The 19,084-nt window shown below is 34.0% G+C and overlaps 1 protein-coding gene across 14 annotated transcripts in view; it reads left to right on the forward strand.

Annotated features, from left to right (window-relative positions):
- LOC114336519 (TLD domain-containing protein 2) overlaps positions 1 to 19,084 on the forward strand; it is a 911,210-nt gene that overhangs the window by 873,155 nt on the left and 18,971 nt on the right. For all 14 annotated transcript variants that reach the window (XM_050659400.1, XM_050659401.1, XM_050659405.1 and 11 more), the window contains 2 exons: positions 11,961 to 12,245; positions 17,798 to 18,125. In XM_050659400.1, coding sequence (XP_050515357.1) covers positions 11,961 to 12,245; positions 17,798 to 18,109 — 597 coding nt within the window. In that variant the 3' untranslated portion in view covers positions 18,110 to 18,125. The remainder of the gene's footprint in view (positions 1 to 11,960; positions 12,246 to 17,797; positions 18,126 to 19,084) is intronic.

Consider the following 19,084-nt stretch of genomic DNA (forward strand, 5'->3'; position numbering starts at 1 on the left):
AAAGTTAAATCGGGTGAAGAATCACAACTACCCGTTTGTCCACCCCTTCGCAGCGTTTGTCCTGCCCCTTAAAGTGCGAAACAACCCCCTCGTTAATTGTAATTATTTTTTTAATTCTTAATTCGGGCTAACTTCAAGTTCTCTTAAATAGGTATTTAAATGTTAATTCGGGTGCAGAATCACAACTACCCGTTTGTCCACTCCTTCGCAGCGTTTGTCCAGCACCTTAAAGTGCGAAACAACCCCCTCGTCAATTGTAATTATTTTTTTATTTCTTTATTCGGGCTAACTTCACGTTCTCTTAAATGGGCATTTAAACGTTAATTCGGGTGCAGAATCACAACTAAGCGTTTGTCCACCCCTTTGCAGCGTTTGTCCAACCCCTTAAAGTGCGAAACAACCCCCCTATTAATTGTAATTATTTTTTTATTTCTTAATTCGGGCTAGCTTCAGGTTTCCTTAAATGGGCATTTAAGCGTTAATTCGGGTGCAGAATCACAACTACTCGTTTGTCCACCCCTTCGCAGCGTTTGTCCAACCCCTTAAAGTGCGAAACAACCCCCTTGTTAATTGTAATTATTTTTTTATTTCTTAATTCGGGCTAGCTTCACGTTCCCTTAAATGGGCATTTAAACGTTAATTTGGGTGCAGAATCACAACTACCCGTTTGTCCACCCCTTTGCAGCGTTTGTCCAACCCCTTAAAGTGCGAAACAACTCCCCTGTTAATTGTAATTATTTTTTTATTTCATAATTCGGGCTAGCTTCACGTTCCCTTAAATGGGCATTTAAACGTTAATTCGGGTGCAGAATCACAACTACCCGTTTGTCCACACCTTCGCAGCGTTTGTCCAACCCCTTAAAGTGCGAAACAACCCCCTCGTTAATTGTAATTATTTTTTTATTTCTTAATTCGGGCTAACTTCACGTTCTCTTAAATGGGCATTTAAACGTTAATTCGGGTATAGAATCACAACTACCCGTTTGTCCACCCCTTCGCAGCGTTTGTCCAACCCCTTAAAGTGCGAAACAACCCCCCCGTTAATTGTAATTATTTTTTTATTTCTTAATTCGGGCTAGCTTCACGTTCCCTTAAATGGGCATTTAAACGTTAATTCGGGTGCAGAATCACAACTACCCGTTTGTCCACACCTTCGCAGCGTTTGTCCAACCCCTTAAAGTGCGAAACAACCCCCTCGTTAATTGTAATTATTTTTTTATTTCTTAATTCGGGCTAACTTCACGTTCTCTTAAATGGGCATTTAAACGTTAATTCGGGTATAGAATCACAACTACCCGTTTGTCCACCCCTTCGCAGCGTTTGTCCAACCCCTTAAAGTGCGAAACAACCCCCCGTTAATTGTAATTATTTTTTTATTTCTTAATTCGGGCTAGCTTCACGTTCCCTTAAATGGGCATTTAAACGTTAATTCGGGTGCAGAATCACAACTACCCGTTTGTCCACACCTTCGCAGCGTTTGTCCAACCCCTTAAAGTGCGAAACAACCCCCCGTTAATTGTAATTATTTTTTTATTTCTTAATTCGGGCTAGCTTCACGTTCCCTTAAATGGGCATTTAAACGTTAATTCGGGTGCAGAATCACAACTACCCGTTTGTCCACCCCTTTGCAGCGTTTGTCCAACCCCTTAAAATGCGAAACAACCCCCCTGTTAATTGTAATTATTTTTTTATTTCTTAATTCGGGCTAGCTTCACGTTCCCTTAAATGGGCATTTAAACGTTAATTCGGGTGCAGAATCACAACTACCCGTTTGTCCACACCTTCGCAGCGTTTGTCCAACCCCTTAAAATGCGAAACAACCCCCCTGTTAATTGTAATTATTTTTTTATTTCTTAATTCGGGCTAGCTTCACGTTCCCTTAAATGGGCATTTAAACGTTAATTCGGGTGCAGAATCACAACTACCCGTTTGTCCACCCCTTTGCAGCGTTTGTCCAACCCCTTAAAGTGCGAAACAACCCCCCTGTTAATTGTAATTATTTTTTTATTTCTTAATTCGGGCTAGCTTCACGTTCCCTTAAATGGGCATTTAAACGTTAATTCGGGTGCAGAATCACAACTACCCGTTTGTCCACACCTTCGCAGCGTTTGTCCAACCCCTTAAAGTGCGAAACAACCCCCTCGTTAATTGTAATTATTTTTTTATTTCCCTTAAATAGGCATTTAAACGTTAATTCGGGTGCAGAATCACAACTACCCGTTTGTCCACCCCTTCGCAGCGTTTGTCCAACCCCTTAAAGTGCGAAACAAACCCCCGTTAATTGTAATTATTTTTTTATTTCTTAATTCGGGCTAACTTCATGTCCGTTTAAACGCGTATTTTAAACTTAATTCGGGTGAAGAATAACAACTACCCGTTTGTCCACCCCTTCGCAGCTTTTGTCCAGCCCCTTAAAGTGCGAAACAACCCCCTAGTTAATTGTAATTATTTTTTTATTTCTTTATTCGGGCTAGCTTCACGTTCCCTTAAATGGGCATTTAAACGTTAATTCGGGTGCAAAATCACAACTACCCGTTTGTCCACCCCTTCGCAGCGTTTGTCCAACCCCTTAAAGTGCGAAACAACCCCCTGTTAATTGCAATTATTTTTTATTTCTTAATTCGGCCTAGCTTCACGTTCTCTTAAATGGGCATTTAAAAGTTAATTCGGGTGCAGAATCACCACTGCCCGTTTGTCCACCCTTTCGCAGAGTCTGTCCAACCACCTACAGTGCGAAAGAACCCCCTCGTTAATTGTAATTATTTTTTTATTTTTTTATTCGGGCTAGCTTCACGTTCCCTTAAATGGGCATTTAAACGTTAATTCGGATGCAGAATCACAACTACCCGTTTGTCCACCCCTTCGCAGCGTTTGTCCAACCCCTTAAAGTGCGAAACAACCCCCCTGTTAATTGCAATTATTTTTTTATTTCTTAATTCGGGCTAGCTTCACGTTCCCTTAAATGGGCATTTAAACGTTAATTCGGGTGCAGAATCACAACTACCCGTTTGTCCATCCCTTCGAAGCGTTTGTTTAACCCCTTAAAGTGCGAAACAACCCCCCTGTTAATTGTAATTATTTTTTTATTTCTTAATTCGGGCTAGCTTCACGTTCCCTTAAATGGGCATTTAAAAGCTAGCACGAATTAAGAAATAAAAAAATAATTACAATTAACAGGAGAGTTGTTTCGCACTTTAAGGGGTTGGACAAACGCTGCGAAGGGGTGGACAAACGGGTAGTTGTGGTTCTGCACCCGAATTAACGTTTAAATGCCCATTTAAGAGAACGTGAAGTTAGCCCGTATAAAGAAATAAAAAAATAATTACAATTAACTAGGGGGTTGTTTCGCACTTTAAGGGGCTGGACAAACGCTGCGAAGGGGAGGACAAACGGGTAGTTGTGATTCTTCACCCGAATTAATTTTAAAATACGCGTTTAAACGGACGTGAAGTTAGCCCGAATTAAGAAATAAAAAAATAATTACAATTAACATGGGGGTTGTTTCGCACTTTAAGGGGTTGGACAAACGCTTCGAAGGGGTGGACAAACGGATAGTTGTGATTCTGCACCCGAATTAACGTTTAAATGCCCATTTAAGAGAACGTGAAGTTAGCCCGAATAAAGAAATAAAAAAATAATTACAATTAACGAGGGGGTTGTTTCGCACTTTAAGGGGTTGGACAAACGCTGCGAAGGGGAGGACAAACGGTTAGTTGTGATTCTGCACCCGAATTAACGTTTAAGTACCTATTTAAGAGAACTTGAATTTAGCCCGAATTAAGAATTTAAAAAATAATTACAATTAACGAGGGGGTTGTTTCGCACTTTAAGGGGCTGGACAAACGCTGCGAAGGGGTGGACAAACGCTTAGTTGTGATTCTGCACCCGAATTAACGTTTAAATGCCCATTTAAGAGAACGTGAAGTTAGCCCGAATAAAGAGATAAAAAAATAATTACAATTAACAGGGGGGTTGTTTCGCACTTTAAGGGGTTGGACAAACGCTGCGAAGGGGTGGACAAACGAGTAGTTGTGATTCTGCACCCGAATTAACGTTTAAATTCCTATTTAAGGGAACGTGAAGCTAGCTCGAATTAAGAAATAAAAAAAATAGTTACAATTAACAGGGGGGTTGTTTCGCACTTTAAGGGGTTGGACAAACGCTGCGAAGGGGTGGACAAACGGGTAGTTGTGATTCTGCACCCGAATTAACGTTTAAATGCCCATGTAAAAGAACGTGAAGTTAGCCCGAATAAAGAAATAAAAAAATAATTGCAATTAGCGAGGGGGTTGTTTCGCACTTTAAGGGGTTGGACAAACGCTGCGAAGGGGTGGACAAACGGTTAGTTGTGATTCTGCACCAGAATTAACGTTTAAATACCTATTTAAGAGAATTTGAAGTTATCCCGAATTAAGAATTAAAAAAATAATTAAGTTATACAATTAACAAGGGGGTTGTTTCGCACTTTAAGGGGTTGGACAAACGCTGCGAAGGGGTGGGCAAACGGGTAGTTGTGATTCTTCACCCGAATTAACTTTAAAATACACGTTTAAACGGACGTGAAGTTAGCCTGAATTAAGAAATAAAAAATAATTACAATTAACAGGGGGGTTGTTTCACACTTTAAGGGGTTGGACAAACGCTGCAAAGGGGTGGACAAACGCTTAGTTGTGATTCTGCACCCGAATTAACGTTTAAATGCCCATTTAAGAGAACATGAAGTTAGCCCGAATTAAGAAATAAAAAAATAATTACAGTTAACAAGGGGTTGTTTCAGAGGGTGGACAAAAAAAATTATGTGGTGGACAAACATGGACAAACAATATAGCAACGCTTAGTTGTGATTCTGCACCCGAATTAACGTTTAAATGCCCATTTAAGAGAACGTGAAGTTAGCCCGAATTAAGAAATAAAAAAATAATTACAATTAACAGGGGGTTGTTTCAGAGGGTGGACAAAAAAAATTATGTGGTGGACAAACATGGACAAACGATGGACAAACAATATAGCAAGAGTTTTTTTAAATTTTCGAAAATTTGTGGATTTGTGAAGTTAGCCCGAAAAAAAATTTTTGTTTATAAAAAAGAATTGATGGGTGGACTAACGAAACAAAATGGTGGACAAACGTGGACAATCAATGGACAAACGAATGGCATCAATCGCATTTTTTTTCCTGACTTTTTCGGGCTAACTTCACGGAGCTGATGTACTATCATTTTTATTTTTCTTAAAAGGCAAATTCCAACAGCACTTCTGATCGAGGAAGAGAAATTCGCAGTTCACAATTTGCCTTCAAAGACGATATAATGACTGTGTCATATGTTTCTGTTTTGAACATATCAAAAAATGTAATCCTCTTTTTTACTTTGCATCATCATGATATGTACTATAATTGAAGAAACTGGTGAAACGAAATTACCTGAAATTATCGGCTTTTAAAATTCAACCAAAGGCTGTGCAGACACATTGGATAAGTTATCTATCTGCCAATTACAGCGTATCAAGAAACATTCGCAGCCGTCGTTGGATTTTGACATTATTTTATTTCGTTTTTGAATACAGCTGGAATAAACGTTCAAGTTATATAACAACTACAAAAAACTTTAATCTGAAAAGACGAATGTTTTTGAATGCAGCTGATTTCTGAGTTTCGAAACCAACGAAGACAAAATCCTTCCTTCCGTTGACCACTATGTAATAATCAGCAACCAGAGGTATACCAATTGGGACCTATGCGACGTAGGACAAGAAGTAGATGTTCTGATTATCCAAGAAATAAAGATAGGAAGACATTTTACATTTGTATGCGATGTCATACTCCATTTTTTTGGAACAAGCAATAATAACATGTTCAAATTTGGCCTATTTGAAGGAGTTCTAACTTTTTTATTTTTCGATGTATTTCGGTAAACATTTTTTTCTTTACTTTATATAATATTGGGCTATAAGTTTCGTTAGAGTTGTGTGTACAATAATATGTTTCATAATATCTGAGTGTATTATTGTTCACGCATGTTTTTTGAGTGGCATAATTGCAATATGTAGCATAAATGATGTTTAACTTTTAAATATAAAACTTTTACAGTACAATGTTTAACTTATTGGACCCATAAATAATTAAAAAACCAAGATTAATCATTTTAAATGATCAAAAGTTTAAAATTTTTAAACTCCTGCGTTAGTTAATTTGGGGTATGATATACCCCGGAACACCTCTCGTGCCAATTTGTCTGTGCACACTGACGCAGAGTTAATAACTAAAACATAATGTTTTAAAATGAAATAGGTCCAAATTACTTATCTGGAACTGGTAAAATAAGGTTTGAACTTGAATTTAGGCACTTCTTAATTTCAAAAATAATATTTTTTACTTGTGGTTATGAGCCTTGAAAATCGTCATTTTTGTTTTTTTTTTCAGTTTTAAATTATTGTTTATAATTCGAAAACGATGAACTTTAGAGAAAAATTACATCAGACTTTTTTTTGTTCCCAACGATCCAAAAAACCTAAAATACTGTCTGCACGGACAGAAAACATTTATTTTTATAATTTGTTTTAAATGTTTTTTAAAAGTAAATGTAGCAATGTCTCCGACATTTAAGGATAGGGAATATTACATGAAAAATAATCAGTATTTCTTAAAGAATTCAAAACACAAAAAATATATGGGGTGTTCTAATTGAAATAAGAAGGTTCATTAGATTTTCAGAAAAACGGAAGATCTGACAAGAATGTAAATATCACTATATTATCATGCAAGCACTTTCTGAGTTAATTGAGGCGTTCCATACATAAAACTCACACTGTATTTTAAATCCTCCTTCGAGAACACGTATTAGACCGAGAAATAGAGAAGAAATATGTTTTTGCGTGTAGTTAACCGTGAGATTATTAAAGTTGAAGGTTTATATTTCGAAATTTGTGAGATTTATGTACCAGTTGCTGGTGTTAATTATTTTTGGCTGGGTTCCATCGATCTATAATAAACGTTATTACTCAGTACATTGTAATTATACAAAGAGATTTCCTACGGTGGGTTTTCTAATTTAAAATGCAATATCGCGAATTATACTGCCAAGTTACAGCTAAATATCAAGATTTACGTACATTTGGGACGATTTGGCATAGCGTGGCAGCCAGCATTTCATAAAAGAGACCTCGAAGTTCTTTATATTCATTTGTCAACTTTCAAATTATTTAAATTCTTCACCTGGTTAAACTTGAACCTTCTTCTTTAAGTCTTAAAGTGCCGTCTCACAATCGGAGGTTGGATATCATCATCACTATCTTTACTCTATCTACTGCTGCTCTGAAGAGTTCCATAGAACTGCATCTTAGCATTTTAGCATTTAGAATCTTAGCATTTCATAATTATCGCTGCCCCCTCATTACGTGTCCCAGGTATTGTAACTTTCTTATTTTTATTGTAAAACAAAATCAATGGGAAAACCCTAATAGCTGGCTGTATACCATAATTAAAAAATCATACAGAAGTAAAAAACTTCGTTTGTACAATGCTGTAAAAAAGTTTTTTAAAAACCATTAAAAGTCATCCAAAAGGATTCGCAAAACGTTTTCGATCTAGATCAGATCATCTTCAGCGCTTAGAACGAAGTATTTCCACGTTAGAATGAATGCAAAAGGTTAAAATTGTGACTAGTTGAAGAAAAAATGTGGTAATACTTACGTTCTGCTTTATACATGAAACTAGCAACCTTATGAAATTGGTAACATCGAGAAATATGATTTACCATAGGCTATGGCCATATGGTTTACCAATAGGCAACCAACATTATTCTTTTTATTTTTACATTACTCTTTTTATTTTTACATCACTATGTATCTTAAGTCGACTTTACATTACATGATTTATCATGTGATTTGTCATATGATTTGGTCATGGAGTGAAATTTACATGTTTACACTGTGTGATTTGTCATATGATTTTGCATTGTTTATACGGCTCGTTTTGTCATAAGCATTGTCATGCGGCTCGTCATGGAAAAAATCATATGACAAATCACATGATAAATCATGTAGTGTAAAGTCGACTTTACCTTTGTACGTCTATAAGTTGTTCACATTTAATTATTTTTCTTTCTCTTTCTATTTCAAACTAAATTAAACTTTCGTCTTTTTTTCAAAACTGTCATCAATGGCGTCATTGACTCTACTATGAGTAATATTTTTATTAATTTAACATTAACAACAGTTCTTTCTGTAATAGAGAGTTGCTTTTTAGACTTTTTCATTAAAATCTAATTTATTATAATTTAAATTTCACTTTAATACAGTTATTAATATACATTCAGCTTAACTAATAATCTAAATTCTAAACAACACTATTTTTAAATTCATAACCAACAATTGACTACCTGTTTTGTCATGTCGCTTCTGCCTAATAATTAGATTGTCATAGCCTTTACTTTTGTTGGTCTGTGTCCATTGAACTGGCAAGAACCACAAGTTTTTATCGAAGCAGGGAACCATGTTGCCCTTTGAGCACTCCTAACACATTCAATATTTTAACATCGACGTGGAGTCGCTATAAATATTATATAAGTATCATGTAAACCATATTTCTCGATTTTACCAATTTCATAAGGTTGCTAGTTTCATGTACTAATCAGAACGTAAGTATTACCACATTTTTTTTCAACTGGTCACAATTTTAACGTTTTGCATTCATTCTAACGTGGAAATACTTCGTTCTAGGCACTGAAGATGATCTGATCTAGATCGAAAACGTTTTGCGAATCCTTTTGACTTTTAATGGTTTTAATGGTTTTTAATAAACTTTTTTATACCATTGTACAAACGAAGTTTTTTACTTCTGTATGATTATTTTTATTGTGTTTATTATTTTGTATTCTTTGCTATTCTAAGCCTCCTTGTGTAACACATTTCAAATGACTGTAGCTTATTTAGGTGTTCTTGCTTCAATGTCCAGCTTTTAGTCCATATTGCAGTATCGAAAACACGTAGCATCTCAAAGCTCTTACTCTCAGTTCTAATCTAAGGTCTTTGTTGCAGAGAACTGTTTTCATTTTTACAAACGCATTTCTTGCTATTTCTATCCTGACCCTTATTTCTGTTGTTTGATCATTATTGTCTGAAATCCAGATATTGTTTCCCAGATATTTGTATTTATCAACCCTTTCTATGGGTACATTTCCCAAATCTGTGTTTGTTTGTAAATTCATTTTCTTAGTTATTATCATGTATTTGGTCCTTTTTATATTCAAATCCATAAGGAAAAAATTTCCTGTAGCTGGCTGTATACCATTAATTACAAGAATTGAAGAAAAAATCTTCTGTGTAAAAGGTATATTTATTTGAAAACCCAATAGAGGGCTACATTAAAAAACAGAAGTTTTCGCTCTAAAGAGAGCATCATCAGTGTTCTGAGCCTAAAATAAGTATAACCATAATTAGTGAACATAAAGTAAAAAATTTAAAGGTTGACCAAGATAAAAAATTAGGTTATACTCACAAGCTCTACATGCTAAGCCACCAAAAATACATGGGTTAAAACCCTTATAATTTCGACTAAAAATCTTACATTGACGTGTTGAATATTAAATCCTGGCGATGGATGAAATTTAGAAAGATACCTCAAAGCATCATATGACTATACCACGAGCATGTGGGTGGTTGAGTCGATTTCTCTGTCTTCACAAAGAGAAAGGTGAAAGCCAACTGATTACAGGTGACAGGCGTGAAAGCGTTTCTGACTAATGACAGTACGAGACAGACAGTGTAACAAGAAGTTTTGTGAACTGATATGTTGTTAGAATTTTACTACAAATAATTTTTAAAACTAGTGGCTAGTGTACCTAACAACATATCAGTTCACAAAACTTCATGTTACACTGTCTGTCTCGTACTGTCATTAGTCAGAAACGCTTTCACACCTGTCACCTGTAATCAGTTGGCTTTCACCTTTCTCTTTGTGAAGACAGAGAAATCGACTCAACCACCCACATGCTCGTGGTATAGTCATAATATGATGCTTTGAGGTATCTATCTAAATTTCATTCATCGTCAGGATTTAATATTCAACACGTCAATGTAAGACTTATCGAAATTTTAAGGGTTTTAACCCGTGTATTTTTGTTTGCTTAGCATGTAGAGCTTGTGAGTATAACCTAATTTTTTATCTTGGTCAACCTTTAAATTTTTTATTTGGTCTTCACTAATTATGGTTATACTCATTTTAGGCTTAGAATACTGATGATGCTCTCTTTAGAGCGAAAACGTTCTGTTTTTTAATGTAGCCCTTTATTGGGGTTTTCAAATAAATATACCTTTAACACAGAAGATTTTTTCTTCAATTTTTTTTATATTCATTTTTAGCCCATATTCTTCACAGAAACTGTTTGTTTTGTTTAGTAGTAATTGAAGTTGTTCGGCAGAGCTTGCCATAATCACGGTGTCATCTGCATATCTTATGTTGTTAATAGATTTTTCCTTAATTATTATTTCTTCACTTTGAGATAGTAATGCTTTCCCAAAAATGGCTTCACTATATGTATACATTAAATAGTTAGGAAAAATAATACCTCCCTGTCACCTCTCCTGATTTCAATTTCTGGACTGGATTCGTTATCTATTACAATTTCTGCTCTTTGATTCCAGTAAAGGTTTGTTATTATGCGTAAGTTCCTTTTGTCTATGTTTTTTGTCTTTAGAATTTCGACGAATTTTTCATGTCATTCTTTGTCAAAAACTTTTTCAAAATCAACTTAACAAACATGCACATCCAAATTCATATCCATGTATCTTTGAGCTATCACATTAAAAGCAAATAACGCCTCTCTGGTTCTTAGTCCGTTTCTGAACCCAAGCTGACTATCATATATTACTTCTTCCAGTTTTTTATTTATACGACCATGTATTATTTTCTGTATGAAGTGATGAGCGCGCTAATAATCGGCAAAATAACGCAAAATATGAAAAACACATTAAGTTGTGAGATAAAAATAGATTAAACTTGTAGAGGTGGAAATTTAGCGATAGAAACTTTTAAATTTACATTTTATTGATTGTTTCCCAACTTTAGACGTATCAGATGAGTATGTCAACGAAAACTGTCACTGTCATAGTGGTAGTTGCCAAACTCGTCAGATACGTCTAAAGGTGGGAAACAATCAATATAATAATGTAAATTTATAGGTTTCTATCGCTAAATTTCTCACCTCTATTAGATTCATCTCTTTTTATCTCGCAACTTAATATGTTTTCCGTCTGTTACGTTATTTTGCCTGTTATTAGCACACTCATCACTGTATGATTAATATTTATATAAAGTTGCAAAACTGCCACAACTATTAAAATATTGGATATAAACATTATTTTCTTGTCTTCTTTCTTGTGGCAGAAAGACTGTTAACAGCTTTTGAAATCTACAAAAGTAATAAAGAGTAAACTATGAATAATTAAATGTAATTTTAAGTGTGCTCAGTAGGTTATCCAAATCCTTTGTATAATAATCTACGAATTACCTGTAGTGTACTTAATTATATAGTGTTCTTTTGCACAGTGCATGAGTGTATAGTCCGGTTCCATGACATCTCGCAATGCGCCAGTGCGTAACGCCACAAATGGTAACGGACAATCCGTATCACCGACACTTCGTAACATCGACAGTTGGTAACTAAACTATTCGTAACTGTATAATTCGTAACGCCATTTAGTTTTTTGATCGATTGCATCGGTAATAAAAGTTGGTTTCCACGTTAACTAAAATAAACAGAATTATTCAATTTTAACGTTACGAATTTTACCGTTATGAATATTTATAGTTACGAACTGTCGATGTTACGAAGATTGATGATCAATTGAAATGAACAAAAATACAAATCCAAAATAATATTTCTTCTCTGTGGATTATAAAAATAGAATCAAAACCGGTTAGCTGCAACAATGACACTAATATGTGCTCTTTCTTTTTTCCTTAGGTATTGCCGATGTCAGAAGAACTGCGGCGAGCATTCTATTCGTCGTCAGCTGCACCTTCTTTAGATATAGAACTTACCCCACCAGACCTAATCGGTACGACAGAAATCCTTAAGGACCACCACAGGGAACACCTTTGTAGGCATTTACCGGCCAGGGCGGAAGGCTACGCTTGGACGTTAATATTTAGTACCAGTCAACACGGTTTCAGTTTAAATTCCATGTATAGGAAAATGTTCAAACTCGAGTCACCTATACTCATGGTTATAGAAGACACAGACAATAATGTAAGTATTTTTCACTATTTGACGAGCCAACAGTAGCACGTCATCAATATTACTTCGGGAGATAGTAACACACCTTTTTTCGAAAGTTCTGCGAAACTTTGGCAACAGTGCGTCGGGATTATTTGACATTACTAAGATGAAAGCTGAATATTGTGACATTATACCCAGGCGCGCTAAATGGAAGAAATATAAGTAAATAAATATTTATAAAAATAAACCAAAATAGGTGAAAATTTTATTAAAAGCGTGTATTAGTAAAAGCGTATTAGTAAAAGCGTTATAAGGTTATTTTTGTAAAATTTTCTGAATTTTTTAATGGCCAACTCAGTTTTTTTCAAAAATTTATATTTCCGGAGTTATTTAAAAAACATCTATTTTCGCAGTTCATTTGTTTAATAAAAAATGAAGCACCCACTTCTCGAGTAGAACTTTTTGATATGTTGTTTATTAAACATTTCTTAATGAAATTACAAAAAGTTTTATCTTGTTTGATTTTTTCCGAAGTGAAAATCTATATGCACTCCCCTATTAATAATAGAGTAATTTCCACATACTAACATATTTCTCAAATTGGGCGCTGTACCGCCATTCTTTACTATATTACGAATATGTGTACCAAATATCTCGACAGAATATTCAAAATTAAAGCCGCAATCTTGGAACGCGTTTTTCCGTTCTGATAATGCGCTACTGTAGCCTCTTAATGTATTTAATTTAAAAATAAACTACATTTAAAAAAATCCGCAAGACGACAAAATTTGATGGAGGTTCACTTTTCTGGTGACTTTGTTATCTAGAATTTTTAGGCTATTATATCCTGTTTTTAAACTAGGAGGAGTAAACTCAAAAGGCAGATTTACATTCTCTTTTTTGGTTGATTATGTCGACCTTCGACGGTTATCCATAAATATTATATTATACTAATAGGCCACTAAGGAGTTCTAAATGCACCAGTTTTTTATACAAATGCAGACAAACAATTAAAAAATTTAAGGAATAGCACAGAAAACACAAAAAATCGCAGATATAACTTAATTAACATGAATTTTAAATGCCAATAGTGTCAAAATTTCATAATTTAGTAGAGTAAACTTACTGCGGTTGAACCAATTACAAACAAGCATTGAGGCGCGGTAAATTTGAATTACTTCTCTTAGTTTAAAAACAAGTTATAATAATAGTAAGTAATAAATTACGTATCTACTATTTAAATTTTCTAAAATGAAAAATGATTGGTATGAACCACAATTTTTCAACCGAAAAAGCTGCTTGGTTTGTAAATCATACTCGTAATATATACTCAACAAATATTTAACTTAATAATGAACAAAATAAATGAGAATTTACGTCATCAAATGTCTAAATTATACAACTTAATATACTCAATACAATGTAACTTCATAATGAACGAAATACTTATATGACAATTTAGTCATAAAATGTACTCAATAAATAACGTCATATTGACCGAAATAAATGACATTTAGTCGTAGGTCTGGATCCCGCGTATGAAAAAAAAGTTGATTAATAGCAAGCTGAAAATTTGTTAATAGCTTAAGGGTGTCTAGTCGGACAAACTTTGATATATGGGAACACTGGAACAGGGGAAGTTTTAATTGTGGAACAGGTTAAAAATTTGGAACGGTCAGACCACGAAAACGGCACATGTATTTTGTCCGACAGAACAGACTTAAACTCTCCGAACAGAAATTAAACTCTCATGCAAAAATCAGACTGCTATTTATCACCAAATGGGCGTTTTAATGAGTGGAACATGTAGAATATGTCAAATGACAGGAATTAAGACAGGTGATAAATAGCAGTCTGATTTTTGCATGAGATTTAATCTCTGTTCGGAGAGTTTAAGTCTGTTCTGTCGGACAAAATAAATTTGCTGTTTTCGTGGTCTGACCGTTCCAAATTTTTAACCTGTTCCAAAATTAAAACTGCCCCTGTTACAGTGTTCCCATATATCAAAGTTTATCCGACTAGACACCCTTAGGCTATTAACAAATTTTCAGCTTGCTATTAATCAACTTTTTTTTCATACGCGGGATCCAGACCTATCGTGGAATGTTTTAAATTATACAGTCAACGCCAGGTTACTGGATACATGGGTAGGTACCTAATTGCTATGCTTATGGGCTAATCCGGTCCGTTGTCAGATGTGACTTTCATCTCTAGCATGTTACTGTCAAGAAACTATTCAAAATAATTGTTTTTCCATACAAAAAATACATTAATTAATAGTATTGTTACTCTGCTTTAAAATAACTATTCAAACACGAAGAATATTACAATACTTTAAATCTTTTACAACTTTCACAAAATGACAACTATAAACATCAAGTACAGCCGATCTATTATTTGTCAACTTTCAATGTTAATATTTAGTTTCTATATATTTTCTGACGTTCTAAACGTCACTAGACAAAAATAAACATTGCAACAAGTGAATGGTCCAGGACTGTAATAGCTCAATGTTCCTATGTATCTCGTAGGGTGGCGGTTACTGTGTACGTACCTTTAATTCAATTAGATAGATTTTTAGACACCTGGAACACTTAGAAGCCATGAAGCAAAAAATGAAACAAGAGAGGCGATGACATGATAATGGGGCAGCTTCTGGGCCCGACGGTAAAACTCTAGAAAGATAAATTATTTCTATATTTTCGTGATCAAACAAAGAGAGAGACAATTAAGGGAAATTAACGCAAATGCGAGTTATCGCCACAAAAACTGTATTTAAGAGACTAATTACTTCCGCCGCTTACATCATCTGCCGCCATCGAACACCAAAACTAGTATGCCTCAAATATTGGCATCTGAGAAATATTTTATACCCTTTAGCCAGACAACTTAGAACTAAATGTTAATATAAACATTTTTTAATAGGTACTTCGAGAAAGAAAGTGCATGTGTGTTTTTAATACTAAATCGGTTATACGGCCGATTTATTAGGCACTTTTTAACTCAATCTAAACACAGACCATTAGAACTCGAAATGCAGCGTACCTTTCGAGTTAACAGCCCCTTTTTTCGAAAGTTCTGCGAAACTTTTGGCAACGATGCGTCGGGATTATTTGACATAACTTGAATATTATGACATTATACTCATAGTTGCGCTAAATGGAAGGTGATGGAAGTAATAGAAAACAATTTTATTATAAATAAATAAATATTTATAAAAATAAACCAAAATACAACGGCTCTTACACTTAGAAATCTGACACGAGTTTGTCAACATGATAGTGACTATTTCTGTAGTTTGCTTAATCATTTATTAGATATAATATGTTCTATTTTTTGTTAGAGATAAAAAATTTTAGTAGTTCCATGGGATGAAAAAGTTTATTTCAAGAAAGTGTATTTTTTTGTTCTTCTTAATGGCGGTACAGGCTCGTTTTTTAATATTGTATTTAATTATAGAGTAATTTCCACATTCTAACATATTTCTCAAATTGGGCTCTGTACCGCCATTCTTTAGTATATTACGAATATGTGTGCCAAATATCTCGACAAAATATTCAGAATTAAAGCCGCAATCTTGGACCGCGTTTTCCGTTTTTGATGACGCGCTACTGTAGCCTCTTAAATGATTCAAAATATTGAATGCGTCGTGAAATGCAACGAATGACTACGAATTATCAACAATAATAATTCTACTCGGAGCTCCATGATTGATTGTATTATTTATAGTCCAGGGCGCATCTGTTTTGAGATGGACGTTGAGAGGTGACTCAAATTTTTTTGCAGAAATTGCTTGAAAATAAATCAAATAATAATATTTAAGTTATCCTCCCACTCAAAATGGTCCGGAACATTGTTTAAATAATCCAAATGTCAAAATATAAAGGAAAAATTCGATTTTTTTATTGGCTTTTTGATTATAACTTTAAAACTATTCATTTCTGAGAAAAGTTGTACTGACATAAAAGTTGCGTAATTAAATTTCCTACAATATAAAATTGGTTAAAAATTTAAAAAACAGTCACTTTTGTTGCAAAATAGCAGTAATAGCGAAAAAAACCATACAAAAACAAGTATTCGCATTTTACGTTTTTCAACCATTTATGCTACACTTAGGACCTTCATATTTTACCCAGAAAAACTTTATGATATAGTAATACAAGACTGTTAATTTTATTAAGATCGGTTTAAAAGATTTTGCAAAATAAATTTTGCAATCCAGCTTTCGCAAATAAAATTCATTTTTTTTTTAATATTGCAGGACTGAAAATAAAGCAGATAGCAAGTTGATTTTTTTTTTTGCTTATAGAAGTGTACTGTACCTTTCATTTTCAATTTGCAAAATTAAAATCGATTACTTACCACGGCGTCAGGAAATTTTTTAAATAAACATTGGTGCTACACGCAGGACAGCGGTGTTCGATTCACACAAGTTGATTTCCACCAAAATTTCTTTCAATCTTTATCTATTATATTATTTTCTTACTCTATATTTTGTTGAATTTTAATATTTTAATTTCACAAAAAATAAACTAATTTTATTATTCTTTGTGAAATATTGTTTAAACAATTGCATATGTTTAAAAATAATAAACTTTTATTCTCTAAGTTAAAATATATGAACAAAGAAAGTTTTTGCTAAAAAAAGTGTTATTTTAAAGAATAGAGTATGTGTTTTTATTTTGCAATAAACAAATTTATTTATTTATATCGAAATGTAATAAAAATTAAAATGTATCAATCATTATCAAAGGTCATTGGTATGCCCAATCAGAGCAAACTATCCGCTGTCCTGCGCGTAGCACCAATAATTTAATGTTTACTTAAAAAATTCCTGACACCGTGGTAGTTAATCGATTTTAACATTGCTAATTGCAAATGAAAGATACAGTACACTTCTATATGCAAAAAAAATTCAACTTGTTACCTGCTTTATTTTCAGTCCTGTAACATTTTGAAAAAATGAATTATTTTTGCGAAAGCTGGATTGCAAAATTTATTTTGCAAAATCTGTTAAACCGATCTCAATGAAATTTACAGTATTGTTTAACTGTATCATAAAGTTTTTCTGGGTGAAATATGAAGGTCCTAAGTGTAGCAAAAATGGTTGAAAAACGTAAAATGCGAATACTTGTTTTTGTATGTTTTTTTTGCAATTATTGCTATTCTGCAACAAGGTTGACTATTTTTTAAATTTTTAACCAATTCTATATTGTACGAAATTTAATTATGCAACTTTTATGTCAGTACAACTTTTCCGGGAAATGAATAGTTTTAAAGTTATAATCAAAAATGAAGAAAAAAATCAAATTTTTCCTTCATGTTTTGACATTTTGATTATTTAAACAATGTTCCGGACCTTTTTGAGAGGGAGGATAACTCAAATATGATTATTTGAGTTATTTTTAAGCATTTTCTGCAAAAAAAATTGAGTCACCTCTCAACGTCCAAATGTACTAATATTTTTACAGATGCGCCCTGGTGTATTATCGGAATCTTGTTTGTAGAAAAATTGGAAAATAAATATTTTTTGTTTTCACATTTCTTAACAACTTAATAATTTTTTTTCTTTGTTTTTGTAGGTATTTGGTGCTCTGACCTCATGTGCCCTTTCCGTATCTGACCATTTCTACGGCACCGGCGAATCTCTGCTATTTTCCTTCACGCCTGATTTCAAAGTATTCAACTGGACGGGAGAAAACTTGTACTTCATCAAAGGCAACAACGAAAGTATCAGCATTGGCGCCGGCGATGGTAAATTTGGGCTCTGGCTCGATGGCGACCTCTACATTGGCAGGTCCGAGTCCTGCCAGACATACGGGAACGATCCGCTTACGCCTAAAATTGACTTCGTAGTGAAGACGCTTGAATGTTGGGCGTTTATTTCGAGTTAATTTGTGATCGAGTCAGGTAAGATTTTATATAACGTTTATTACGGAATTTACTTGAAACCTAACAACACACTAATTTTGTTGATGTCATTTTTGAACGAATTATAGCAGTATTTCGATAATTTCTGGTAATTTAATGCTTTAGCATGAAGCCGTCATCCATGTAGCCGATGTAGGGAACACCATTGTCTTGGTTAACATTTCGTTAATAAAAACTTATCTTTAATATAACGATCCCATTGTCAAACTCCCTCCTCGACCACTACCGGGCACGAACACAAGCTCTATTTTTTCCTTCTAAAGATAAAGTACCCCAAAATATACACGAACCTCCTCCATGACGCACTTCGATCAGAGAATAAAGCTCTGCATCATTGGCCAAGGTCCCAATTGACGTGTTTTCGGGCAAACTGAAGTCGAGCTTGTTTCTGAGGTCTGTTCAAATTTGGCCGTATTTTAGCTCGTCTGACAGTTTGTTGTTGTTTTTTGGGTTTATATGACTGCGGACACTAAATCCATTCCCCAATTTTACGATTTTTTATTTTATTAGTCATTTTTTCGTATCTTATTCTCAAACTAATATGTATATTAATCTCTAATAAACAATTCTACTACGAGTAATAAATAATTCTTTTTGTATTTTTTTTTATTTTTTATTTTTTTAATAATTTTTTTATAACATTTTCTTTTGTATTTTTTTTAAATGAGTCTGGCAGCTAAAGTGACAGCATTAAGCCTTCTTAATTCTCAATATCTTCTCAATATCGAATTAAAAGCATTATACAATAACACCGATATTGTCCAAGAAACCAAATCACAGCGACTAAGATGGGCAGGCCACGTGCACAGACTTCATAATGAGAGACTTGTATGGGACTAACGTAAGACTGGTATGGGAGGAGAGTCCTACAGACAAAAGACCACTCGGACGTCCCAGAATGCGATGGAGAGATAACATCCAAGCAGATCTCCTTAAAA

This window comes from Diabrotica virgifera, chromosome 8 (genome assembly GCF_917563875.1).
Source record: "Diabrotica virgifera virgifera chromosome 8, PGI_DIABVI_V3a".
In the NCBI taxonomy this organism is placed as follows: Eukaryota; Metazoa; Arthropoda; class Insecta; order Coleoptera; family Chrysomelidae; genus Diabrotica; species Diabrotica virgifera.